Source organism: Martes martes (assembly GCF_963455335.1).
Source record: "Martes martes genome assembly, chromosome: 1".
NCBI classification, from domain to species: domain Eukaryota; kingdom Metazoa; phylum Chordata; class Mammalia; order Carnivora; family Mustelidae; genus Martes; species Martes martes.
The window spans coordinates 204,382,894-204,395,614 of NC_137888.1; the positions used below are offsets into that span (position 1 = coordinate 204,382,894).

General features: G+C 52.3%; 1 protein-coding gene across 6 annotated transcripts in view; it reads left to right on the forward strand.

Moving 5' to 3' along the window:
• EPS15L1 (epidermal growth factor receptor pathway substrate 15 like 1) overlaps positions 1 to 12,721 on the forward strand; it is a 94,835-nt gene that overhangs the window by 62,941 nt on the left and 19,173 nt on the right. For 5 of the 6 annotated variants that reach the window (XM_080802501.1, XM_080802502.1, XM_080802505.1 and 2 more), the window contains exons 19-22: positions 82 to 218; positions 4,401 to 4,461; positions 5,333 to 5,415; positions 11,583 to 11,715. In XM_080802501.1, coding sequence (XP_080658627.1) covers positions 82 to 218; positions 4,401 to 4,461; positions 5,333 to 5,415; positions 11,583 to 11,715 — 414 coding nt within the window. The remainder of the gene's footprint in view (positions 1 to 81; positions 219 to 4,400; positions 4,462 to 5,332; positions 5,416 to 11,582; positions 11,716 to 12,721) is intronic. The other variant, XM_080802504.1, reaches the window with a different exon arrangement.

Consider the following 12,721-nt stretch of genomic DNA (forward strand, 5'->3'; position numbering starts at 1 on the left):
TTATACTTGGGCTCTTTCACGAAGCATAATACTGTTTATTCATGGGGTGTATTTTCCTTCACTTTCCAAAACACCCTCTAGATCCGTTTGGAGGGGATCCTTTCAAAGAAAGCGACCCGTTCCGTGGCTCTGCGCCTGACGATTTCTTTAAGAAACAGACAAAGAATGACCCGTTTACCTCAGACCCATTCACGAAAAACCCTTCCTTACCCTCAAAGGTGAGTGATGCTGGGGAGGTATAGAGCTAACTGTGTGTGCCTGGTGCTTGTCCCTGTGAGGCTTGTCCCATGGCTCAGGCTGTCACAGTCAGTGGGCCGGTGAGCCCATGTCAGGAATGCTTGGGTCCCAAAGAGCTCTCTTTTCTCTCTTCCTTCCTGTGTCCCCCGCCACTTCAGCTCAGTCCCAGTGGGTGGCTTCTCTCTTCTACTACCTACCCCACTGCTGCCCTGTCTCCCAACAAACTGAAATAAGACAAAGCATCACGTGCTCCCCACGTGCTCCACATGGCTGCCCTGCCATCTTCCTGGCAGCACTGAAAGTGTGTGAGGCCTTCCCGTGCCCCTCTCCACCCCTAGCATCTAGCAAACTGTGTGTCTTGCATGGTGTTAGGCCCAGTGCACTGCACAAAAAAGTGACTCTGTGATTGAACAGAGAATTCTCTTGTCTAGTGAGGGCAGGGTATAGCCTCCCTTCATGTTCCAGGCTGCATCTCTCCCTCCAGCCCGCACATTCCCTGGTTTTCCTCTTCTCCACAGACCGACTGGTCTTTCGCACTAGACCCAGAGCTCCTTGAAGGCAAGGATTAATTTGTAACATTTCTGCTGATAGTCCTGTCATGGGATCCCCCTTTCATTTCTGCTACTGATCTACGCATGTGGTCTGTGCTCTTACTCTCTGTTGATCAATTTTGTTGAGCTTGTCCATGAACCAGCTTTTGTCTGTGTTAATTTCCTCTCCTGTTTGCTTCTATTTCACTGATTTCTGCTTTTTTATTATTTCCTTCCTTCTATTTATTTTGGGTTAGTACTTGCTCTTCCATTTCTAACATCTTAAGATTCAACCTTAGGTCACTGAATTTAGACCATCATTTCTAATATAAATATTTTAAAACTACACATTTCACCCTAAGCACTACCTAGCTGCATTCCACACATTTTCATATGTTGTATCTTCATTGACCTTTAGTTCGAGATATTTTCTAGTTTCCCTTGTGATTTCTCTGTTGAAGCATGAATTATTGAAAGTATTTTTTTTTCCAAATGTTTGTTCTTTCCTTCCTTTACGTATCTTATAATACTGATTTTTATTAATTAAATTGATCATTAGAGAACACATTTTATATGTTTGCAGTCCTTTTGAATTTATTGATACCCATATTATGGTTTGTGTTGGTGTCCATACCATGTATAATTGAGAAGAATGTTGATCTGCTGTTGTTGGGTGTCAGCGTTCTGTAAATGCCACTTATGTCAGTGTGGTTGGTAGTACTGTTTGGATCGTTTGTGTCCTTACGGTTTTTGTTTGCTTGTTTTGTAGCTCTACCACTGTACCCGTTGCTGAGAGGGGAGTGTTAAAGTCTGTGTTTGTGGAATTGTCTATGTCCCTGCTAATTTTGTCAAGTTTTGCTTCATGTGTTTTGAAGCTTTGTCAGGTGCCTACACATTTATGCTTCTTGTATCACCCTGATGCAGTAACCTTTTTATCATTATAAAAGCTTCCTTTTTTCCTCTGGTGATACCTCCGTCTTGAGATCTTTTTTATCACCTATTGAAATAGCCTTCCTTCATCCTTCTTATGCTTACTCTCTGCCTCCTATATCTGTTTTATCCATTCACTTTCAGTCTCCCTGGGTCTTTCTACACAAAGAGTTTTCTATAGCGAGCATATAATTGGGACTGCTTTTCTTTCCAGCCTGGAAATCTCTGCCTTCAAAATAGAGTGTCTAGTCCATTAACATTTAATGTAGTTATTGATATGGTTAGATTTAAGGCTACTGTCTTATTTCCTTGCTTTTTATCCCTTGTGTTTGTTCCTCTGTTCCCTCTCTGCCTTTTTTAGATTATTTAAATGTTTTCTAAAATTCCATTTTCTAGTATCTTCTGGCTTCTTTTAACTATACCTATTCCTGTTATTTTTTGGAGGTTCCTTTAGGGATTACCATATACACCCTTAACTTTTCATAGGTGACCTGGAGTTAATATTACATCAGTTCATTTCAAATGTAGAACATGTGCAACCCTGTAGATCCATTTGTTCACCTCCTCCCCAGCCAGCAGTGTCTCCTCTCATGTTCTAGCTGTCATAGGAATATACCTGAATATGTCATAAACTCCCTAACACCATCTTGCTTTAATCCATTGTATATGTTAAAAGAGACTTTTTTAAAAAGACTTATTTTTACCCATGTTATTTGCCACGTCTGATGCCCTTCATCCTTTTCCTTAAGCCTAAAGAACTTTCTTTCGCATTTCTTATAATACAGGTCTACTTTGTTGTCATTCTTTTTTTTTTTTTTAAGATTTTATTTATTTATTTGTCAGAGAAAGAGGGAGTGCACACAAGCAGCGGGAGTGGCAGGCAGAGGGAGAAGCAGGCTCCCCGTTGAGCAGGGAGCCTGATGAGGGGCTTGATCCCAGGACCCTGGGATGATGACCTGAGCTGAAGGCAGCTGCTTAATGACTGAGCCTCCCAGGTGTCCCTTGGTTCTCATTCTAGAAGGGTATCTGTGCCCGATCTAGTATTATTTTTTTTCCTTCCAGCGCTTTTAGGATGTTACTCCACTGCTTTCTGGCCTCCCTGTCCTTGAGAAGTCGTGAGTCTCTCAGGCAATTGTTCCCACATAGGTATTGTGCTGTTTTCCTCTGGCTGCTTTAGCTCTTTATCACTGCTTTTCAGTAGTTTGACTGTGAAGCATGTGTATGTGGTTTTCTTTGTATTTAAGCTGTTTGGGGTTTGCCGAGGTCCTTAAATCTGTAAATCAGGTCTTTTACCAAACTTGATAAGTTTTTGGCCATTACTTCTTAGAGATTTTCTCTCTCTGCCCTGTTCTCTCCTTTCTTTGTGGGATTACAGTTACTTTTATTTGGAGGTTTTGCTACTGGCTCCACAAATCCCTGAGTCTTCGTTCTTTTTTTTTTTTTTTCTTTTTTTCTGTAGATTGGGTACTTTCTACTGATCTGTCTTCAACCTCACTTTTTTCTTGATCATATTTCATTTAGCTGACCTAGTGACATTTTATCGTACTTTTTTCAGTTTTTGAATTTCCATTTGTTTCTTTGTATAGTTTCTATTTTTCTTCTAAGATCTTCTATCTGTTCTTCCTCTTCTTTTTTTTTTAAGATTTTTTATTTATTTATGACAGAGATAGCAAGAGAGGGAAGACAAGCACGGGGGAGCTGGAGAGGGAGAAGCAGGCTCCCCACCGAGTAGAGAGCCTGACATGTGGCTCGGATCATAACCTGAGCTGAAGGCAGACCCCCAAAGCCTGAGCTACCTAGGCGCCCCACCTATGCATTCCTCTCAAGTGTACTTTCCTTTACTTTATTAAATACAGTCATTCCTGCTTCAAAGTCATCCTCATCAAAGAATTCTAAAACACCTGGGTCCTCTTGGGATTAGTTCTATTGATTGTCTTTTCCCTTGAGAACTGGCTGCAGGTTTTTCTGGTTCTTGTTATGTTGCATGATTTGAAGATGTATCCTGTGTACTGTGAGTGCTCCCTCGTGGTGACGGGCTGCTGCTGTGTGCCTAGAGCCCAGGTGGTTCAGTTTCAGCAGGCAGTTGACTCGGTGAGGCTCCACTGCACACTCACTTTCTCTCACCTGTAGTGGCATGCCTGTGATCTTAGCTGTAGGCTGCGTTCCGTCTCCCCTCCCTCACACAGTACTGGGGTCAGCTCTTTTCTTGGGCAGAGCTTATCATGAAATTTTGGACTCCCAGTCTCTGCCTCTCCCTTTCCCATGACTGTGGTTGTCCCAGATCACCATCCTCTGGTCTTTACCCAGAAAGACAGGGAGTCTTTTGTTGGGGTCTAGCCTTCTGAAACCCTCAGATTATAGCTGTTGAGACAGAAGGCTCAACCTTGTGCTGTTGGCCCCTGCCAACTTGGACTTCTGGGCCAGTCTTCCTGCTCTGGCTCACTTCTGAGTCTTCAGGTGGTTGCTTAAGTTTACTTATTATTTTTTTTTTTTTTGCATTTGTCCAGAGTTTATAGGTCTGCTCAGCAGAGGGGGTTGGTCTGTTGGGATTTTACTCCACCAGCGTTTAGCCAGAGTCATCTTCTTGTCCTCACGGCCAGCACTGGATTCCGTGTACGCAGATGGCGGGACAGTCCGTGGTTGGATGATGGCTGGGTGAACGAATGAACTGCTTTTTACTCTTCCCTCTCTCCTTTCACTCAGCTCGACCCCTTTGAATCCAGTGATCCTTTTTCGTCCTCCAGTGTCTCCTCAAAAGGATCAGGTGAGACTGATGACTTATTTTCCGTCTGCCTCTCCCCCAGCCAAACCCGGTTCCTGCTTTCGTTTCCAAAGCTGTGTGTCCTCAGAGTTTATGTCATTAGTCAGTGGCACCCAGACCCTCGCCTGAGGCACTTCGGCCAAAGCCAGCTCCCCCTAACTGCTCATCTTTCCAGAAAGGAAAGTTGGGGGCAGGAGTTCAGTCAATGATAACACCAGTGTTCCTGGTTACCCTTTACTCATTTCTTTGTACAGATCTTTGATTTGTACCTTCAGATCTTTTTCCTAAAAGAATCCAAGTTTGACTGAGGGTCCTGGCTTGTGCATTAAGTGAAGGGGGAGCATTTGGGGAACAGGCCCCACTTGGACCTGCTGCCTTGCCTAGCAGCTCATGCTCGTTGGTGATAGAGTTTGGGTTCATAGGTGGGCATGGGGGTTATACAGGCAAGCCGTCCCACTGAAGGAGAAATCTCCACAAAACGCGCCCGCAGACGACCTCCCTGCATGCATGGCATGGGTGGTGGGTCGCTGTGGACCTGCACTTCTCTCCCCGACCCAGGACGGCAGCCTGCTGCCCGTGAGCAGTGCTGGCTAGAAGTACAGATAGGGGGCACAGTTGCCGTGGCTCAGCCGAGGCGACCATCGTGGCGAGGGGCTTCTGGCCGGGCCGTACCACCCACGAGCCAGAGTGGGTTGGGGGCATGGAGGCCATGTTAAGGAACCGCCTCCAGATGTACAACCCTGGCCAGCAAATGCTACCTCCTGGGATGTCCTGCGCTGGGGGCCGTGCACTACTGAGAGGCTGCACTCCCCCACCCCTGGAGGTGCGTTCCACGGATGCCCTGTAACTCTGCCTCTGTTGGTGCTACTTGCAGGTCCCTTTGGAACCTTAGATCCCTTCGGAAGTGGGTCCTTCAATAGTGCTGAGGGCTTTGCCGACTTCAGCCAGATGTCCAAGGTAAAGCCCCTCCTACAGAGCACGCGCGTCTCTGCCAGTGTCTTTGTGCCTCTTGTCGTGGTCGTGTCGTGAGCGGCCAGGCGGGATTGTTAGCACCACGTATGTATCTCCCGGCACCTGTCAGATGCATCCTCACGTGCGGTCATGAGCCAGCAGGCGGGATCTAGAAAATGTGTGTGGTTGTGATCAGTTCCATTTCCCTTCCTCTGAGCGAAACTGCCAGGGCTCTGCATCCCTCCATGAGGTCCACATGTCGCTCCCCCCAGCCCTCCTGGTATCGCCAGATCTCAGGCAGTAGAGCTGTGGCTGCGCAGGCTCAGAGTGTCAGGCACAGGGGGCTCAGGAGGGGCACTGAGGGGCAGGCCTGGTGTGCCGGCAGCTGTGGCTGGGACTGTGGGCCCCAGGCTCCCAGGAGGTGGGAGGCGTCCAGAGAAAGTGGGCCGGTTATATAAGTGGGTGCTGCCCGAGACAACTGGAGAAGGGTTTGGAAAGCAAAGGCTAGGTTCTGTGAACAAATACACGGGTGGAAAGGGAGCTGTTCAAGACAGATGGTGTTCCCGCAGTTGTCGGGCTGGGCAGTATTGGTGTGGCCACTGTCCGTAAATACAGCCCCAGATGGAGTTGAGGCCCTTTTGGGTGGAGGGGCTGGGGGAAGTGTGGCTAGAAAGCTAAATCTTCAGTGTAGCAAGAAGTCAGTCAGTAGACCTTGTCCAAAATGGACAGGTCAAGAAATAACAGTAGAAGCCCAAGATTGCGGAGGTAAATCCCAGAAGAAACTGCTGAGAAGTCAAAGGCGTCGGCCATGGTGAGTGGGAAAGGCAATGGTCTGAGAGTCTGCTGCTCTTTGTTACAATCTTTAGTGTCCTCTGCTTTTGAGCCTGAGTACGTATTTCTTTGATAAGTATTAAAGGAAAGCAACCTTAGGTGTGCCCCATATTGGCCTCCGGGCCCCGTCCCCAGGACCTATTCGTGCTCCGCGGCTTCTTGGCCGCCCCTCAGGCAGGTGAGGGCCTCATGGAGCACAGCCTGCGGCCAGCGTCCTGCTTTCTTTACTCACTCCACCAGGCTTCAGTATCCACTGCTTCGGCGGGGTACCATCAGCATGGGTGGGCATGGCCACAGGCAGGAAACAGTCCCCATCCCTCATCTCACCTCCTCTCGGGGAGGCTCAGAAGCCAGATGTTGGAGAGAGAGCTGGGGAGGGACTCTCCTGAGCGTATGGGAACCGAGCGTCTACGACAAGGAGTCACTTGCTTCTGGCTCCCTGCCAGCCCCTGCTGGACGTCCCCACCCTGCCATCTCCTTGGCGCATCCTGCCTGCTGGCTCCATGTTCACTCGGCCTGACGGGCACACACTTGTCTGGCGGTGAACTGGGGTGATTGTGGCGCACGGCTTTGAGAAACATTTGAGATTCTGTTTAGGTTTTCAAAGAAGCACGTGAGCGTACGTTGTCAAGGTAGCAAATCCAGCTTCTGGCCAGAGAGAGAATGTTTGCCTTTCGGCTGTGGTAGGAGGGAGCCCAGAGGGGCTGGTGTAGCCACCTCTCTGACTCCAGTGCCTGGAGGGAACGAGCCTGCCTCCCCCGTGTGGAAACGCCGTGACTCTGATGTTTGGGACGCCGTCTGGGATTGGCCCGAAGGCACCAGGGCGGGAGGTCTGCTCGCACATTTGCCTGTCGCTTGGTGGCTGTTACACGTGCTGCTGCTCCTCAAGTGGAGTTGTGTGTCCTTTGCTTCCGTCCCTGCTTAGCAGGCAGGAAATCAACTCCTGAAATCAGAGAACTTGTGCCACATGGTGGCAGCAATCCCCAAATGAAGGGGTCTGCAGGGGCTGCTCAAGCCCTGAGCCTGGGTCCTCTTTCCTCTCCCCTCTCCCTTCAGGAGGCTGGCCCCAGTGGCAGAGCCTGGGAGAGTTACCAGGGGCCAGGGCTGAGCCCAGGACAACGGTATGGGCAAGGCCCTGGTTTTGAGAGGTGCGCTGGTAGAGGCTGCCTGGGCTGGTGGAGGGCTGCGCGGGGTGGCCAGTCTGGGGAGGCTCCCGACAGCAGAATGGCCAGGCCTCTCTCTTCTAGGCAGTCTCTGAGTGTCCTGGGGCTGCTGCGACCCCCTAGAGCTAGGTGGTTCAGAGCCTGGCCCTGCTGTCTTTCTGCCTGTTCTAAGCTAACATTGCGTTTTTCCTCTGACTCGGCTTCCGTCTCCTTGTCCGCGTGTCCCTCGATCAGGCTGCACACACATGTGCACTTATGACTTAAGAGCTGGTGGCCCTTTCCTGATCGTGGCGCTGGGCGGGATGGAGCTGGATGGGGCCGTGGAAAATTTGTCTCGGGCGCTCCTTTGTTTGGTTTCCACGCTCCTGTCAGCGCCTGATGTGCCACTTGTCCGGCGGAACACTGAGCCCTAACCTTGTCGGTCTGTTTTTCCCTTTGGTTCCCTTTCTGTTTTTCAAGAAAAACATCATGTGTATAAATAAAATGTTGAAGGAAATGAAAGTAAAGTCGCAAGAAGGCTTTTTTTTTTTTTTTTGGCTTCTTGGTTTTAATGTTTTCTTTTGCTAATGTTTTTTACATCGCCAGCTTTTCCCCATCAGAGTGGGGTGGTGAGGTGATGCACACTGGCGCCCTTTCTTAACTCCACCCTAAACCGAGGGATCCTCCTCTGCCTGGCGGTGCTGCGTGTTTCTGACAGCCAGTGAGCTGGTTCGGGAGCTTCCTTTGGGCTTGCGCTCGAAGTGGAGGTCCCCCCATACCTGCAGAGAGGTTTTTTTTTTTTTAGACCCTGTTAATCTGTCACCTTGGTTTAGGAACAAATTCTGAACATCTGAGAATAAAAACAAGACTCAAACATAATGATTTTACCCCTGTCCCATGAAAAAAATCTATCTCTGCTCTATCTCCTTGGCCGGTTGGCAGGGCCTTTCCAGTTGTTTCTCCAATGGTGTTTAAAGCTATGCATTGAGGGCTGTCTCTTAAGAGTGGAGAGTTGCTTGCTTTAAAGCTCTTCAGACTGTGAACCCCAAACATCTTCCTCTTAGAGCTGCTTTTTATAGTGGCTTTTCTCTTGTTTTTTTCTTTTTCTTTTCTTTTCTTTTCTTTTTTTTTTTTTTTTTTTGAGCACACTTCACACTGTGCCAGCCCAGAGAGCCCCTGCTGGCTTTACTGAATCCCTTCTAAAAATAGCCACTTTCCCTGAAGCTGTAGCCTGAGGAGGAACGAGTCGGGTCCCAGAGGAGGCCTCTTGGGAAACCTGGAGTCATGAAAAGTGGGTTTCGGAAATGACGTGGGCTTGGTGGTCAGAAGGGCTACAGCTCCCGGTCACGGGGAGAGTGGCCTTTATGGTTGGAGCCCTGTCACACTGGAGCGAGCCCACCGGCTCAGTGGGTTTGAGCACAAGAGGGGGACGGAGAGTCAGCCTGGCGGCTCGTGGTCCAGGCTGCAGCATGTGGGCTAGGGGGACTCTACGTGGGGTGTGTCCAGAGGGCTCTGGGCACCACTCTGTACCCCTTCCCCAGAGTTGGTGCGTTCCTGAGCCCCAAGACAAAGACTGGCGTCCGTGGGGGGCCTTCGGGCTGGTCATGCCTCCTCTTGGCTAAGAAATGGGTTTTGATTCCTGCCTGCTTGTCTCAGGTCACGCGGGAGATACGTGAGCCTGTCTTCTGGTCCGTGAGTGGCGGAGGCAGGAGCAGAACCCACATGCCCTCCCAGCTCATTTGCCCACTCCCCCGTCCCCATTCTTCCCCAAACTGCAGACCCTCAACCACCATTTTAAAGCTAAGCTGCGGCTCGACACTTCATCCCTGCTCCCACACCATCTCCCCCTGGGGTAAAGTCTGTGGATAACAGCAAGCAGCAGGCATAAAAGATGGGTAGCTGACAGTGGCATCTGCGGATTTTTACAGGCATTTCAAGGAATTCCAGTCATGTCCACATCCTTGGCATGATAATAATCGTGCTATCTTTGTGCTCTGCAGTCGGGGTGCCCTTTGGAGTAGTTTACACGTGACTTGGTTGCATTTTTGCGGCAGCCTAAGGGCTACGGTGTGTCATTAATGGTCATTTCACAGATGAGGACACGGAGGTATGGAATGGTTAGTAGTGCCGGGGCTGGGACTCCAGACCCTAACCCTGACCACTGTGCTCTGCAGCCTGGCCAGGCAGATGTTCCAGAAACTGGAGCTGCAGGATTTTCAGAGACTCCCTGAGTTTTGTACCTGAAAGGACAGGTGTCCACAGAGCCCAGAGGAGGGAAGCAGCAGCCATGGAGGGAGGCGCCTCCTTGTCCTACCATGGTCCTGCCAGCCCCATTGGCCTCTCTTGCTCAGAGCTTCCTGGGGGACAGCATGGTCTTGGCAGGGAAATGAGTCTTGCTCATTTGTCCCGCATCTTCCTCAAGGCTTTCTCGGGCCCGCTGAGCCCTCGGCCGGCTCTGCCTGGAAAAGGCCCCAGACCTACCTCGGGGGTGGGCTGCCAGCAGCAGAGGGCAGGGCCCAGGAGCCTTGGCCCTGGAGGCAGACAACGTGGGATCCTACCCTGACTCTACCACTGAGGTGCTGTGTGACTGCAGGCTGCATCTCCTCTCTGTGCCTCAGTTTCCTTGTGTGTAAAATGGAGGCAGTGTTGGAAAGGAGGTGAGAAGATCAGCACAGAGCCAGCATTTCCTGCCCTGGAGGTCCTGGGCATTGGTAGAGTTGAACCAGGGTGCCCAGTAGGATGCCCAGCTGCCTCTCCAGGCCCCCTCCCTCTCACCGAGGGCTGGCCACCTTTTCCCCACCTGAGACTAGTATCTACGGCTATAACTGAGGCATAGGTTGCCACATGCATGTCCTGGTGACCAGATTCCGGAGTGGGGGGGGCCGCGTCCTGTGACCGTATCCCAGTGGACGGGGGGCCTGACTGGCCCATCTGTGGCTTGTCTCCCTGCCAGTGGTGGTTTGTTGTGCCCAGCACTGTGCTGGCTTTCAGGGTGGGGGGGGGTGCCACGGAGACCAGTCAAGCTCGCCAGAGGCCCAGCCAGCAACTGTGCTGACCTGTCACCTGGGCCCATTCATGGCAGACCCAGCCAGGTGCGGGGCGGGGGGGGGCACGTGCTTGCCCACGATGACATGTGTCCTATGGAGTCCCGTCAGGATGTCAAGTGGGCACAGTTAGCAGGAAGGGTTGTCAGAGCTCTAGGGGGTGGGAGTGAGATCTGGTTTGGTCAATCTCTGAGGAAAATAGGGGGCTTCGGGTGGACAGGGTAGACCGAGCTCCCCAGCTGGAGATGCTGTGTTCGTGGGGCCCTGGAGACCAGGGTGCAAGGGGTTCCAGGGACTGGGGAATTGTTGAGGGTATGGGGGCAGCTACAGAGATGAGATGGGAGAATTGGGTAGTGGGGGCTGTGATGAAGGCCCCATGTGCCTGAAGAGTTCTCCAGAGGTTAGCTGTGGGTGCTGGGGCTCTCGAGTGCTATGTACCCGCCTGTCCTCTCTGCCCGTCCACCTGTCCTGCATCTCTCTCTTGCTGGGATGACATGGGTCCGATTTGCACTTGGTGGGAGCAGGGGTGGAAGGTCCAGGCTGGAAGAGCCCAATGGAGGCGGCGGAGGGTGTGCCGACAGGACTGGGAGTGGGATCCAACCGGAGTCATGTGTCGGCGGCAGCACCCATGGACCACGTGGGGGCGCGGAGGCAGTCTGCTGCCGTTCTGACCCAGTGCCTGGAGCCACCCGTCACTGACTGGGGGGAGCAGCCACATGGGCTGGTGCTCAGCCCAGAGGTGGCACATAGAGGGGTCTGTGGCCAGCACGAGGGTGAGGGTGGGGCCCCTCTCTGAAGCGTGGACCGGAGGCCCAGGGGATCCTGAGGTCAGGAAAGACTTGCTATCCCTGTGTGGCAGTGACGCGTGTGGCAGGGAATGCCCCTCGCGTGACATAAGCCTTTTGAAGTGCAGGGTGGCTCTTGCCTGCTCTGTGTTTGCTGGCTTGCCCCTCCCAGGCCAGAGGACCCCGGCTGTTGAGGGTAGAGGAAAGCAGGGTCTCGTGAGGGACCCCGGTCCCCCTGGGGGCCCCGCCGTGGAGCCCGGAGGGTTGGGGGCCTCGATGAGGCTCTCGGTACTTGAACGTTGGCTGAATGGACATCCGTTGCCTCCATTTTAATGATTATTTTTGCCTCTCTTTCGTGTCCTCTTTTACAGCCCCCAACTTCTGGTCCTTTCACCTCCTCCTTTGGAGGGGCAGGATTCTCAGATGACCCCTTTAAAAGTAAACAGGACACTCCCGCTCTGCCTCCGAAGAAACCTGCTCCTCCACGGCCTAAACCGCCCAGTGGTCAGTACGCTTTCTTCTCTCGCAGCCGCCTACCCACCGCCAAAGGATGGCGCAGGGAGGGGGACTCAGGGCTTCTCTGTTTACCAGCCCAGAGTGGAGCAGATGCCGGGGGGCCCACATTCCAAGCACAGGGTCTCCCTACTGCTTAGTGACCCGGGTCCTCATGTGGTGTGTGCCTGGGGCACGCCTCCCATCCCACCCACCCTCACCCCGTCCTGGGGGCCCCTTGGCTCCCGGCTCAGTGAGGGCCTCTAGGGTGGTCTCCAGAAGGCCCAGGGCTCAGCCCTTGTGGCGGTGAGAGCTGCCGCCTGGCCCCTGGCGGGGTGTATAGTCAGGACCCCGTGACCCTTCTGGCCTCCCCTAACCCGAGCTCTTTCCCAAGTTGGCTGAGGCCACCCCCTCAATCCTGTGCCTCCCTACTGGTTAAGGACTCAGAGTGGGCTTGGGAGTGGGGGTCTTCTTTGGCCGTGTTTGATGTAAGAGGAGGCAGATGGCTCTGGGCTCCCTTCTGCTTGGCTCCTACCGGGTATCTCTCCAGAGAGCTCCAAGCAAGGGGCTTACTGCAGGCCTCACCTCTCCTGGCTGTGTCTGGTGCCACCCGATCTCTCTTGATCTTGGCCCTGGGGCCCTCTCCCAGGTGTCCCCCTGAGGATGCTGAGGACTTCAAGCTTGTGCAGGGCCTCTCTCTTCTATGATGGCCATAAGCTGACAAGCTGGGTTGCCAGGCTCGAAAGGAGAAAGCTGTCGCTTTAAGTGGGCCCGGGATTCATCGCAGTTTCCCAGCTCCTTGATCCACTCCTGCTCACTGTTTTCTCGGTGCTCCAGCTCCAGGCAGTCTGACCCGTGCTGTCTCGAGACTGGGGTGGCCACAGGAGACCCACATGCTCTCTTGAAACCTAGGTCCTGCCTGAGCTAGCTTCTGCCCTTCAGTTGGCCTAGGGCTCCACTTGGTGGCCCATGGAACTCTCTAATCATGGGGCATCATAGGTCCTAGGCCCTCCGGTCA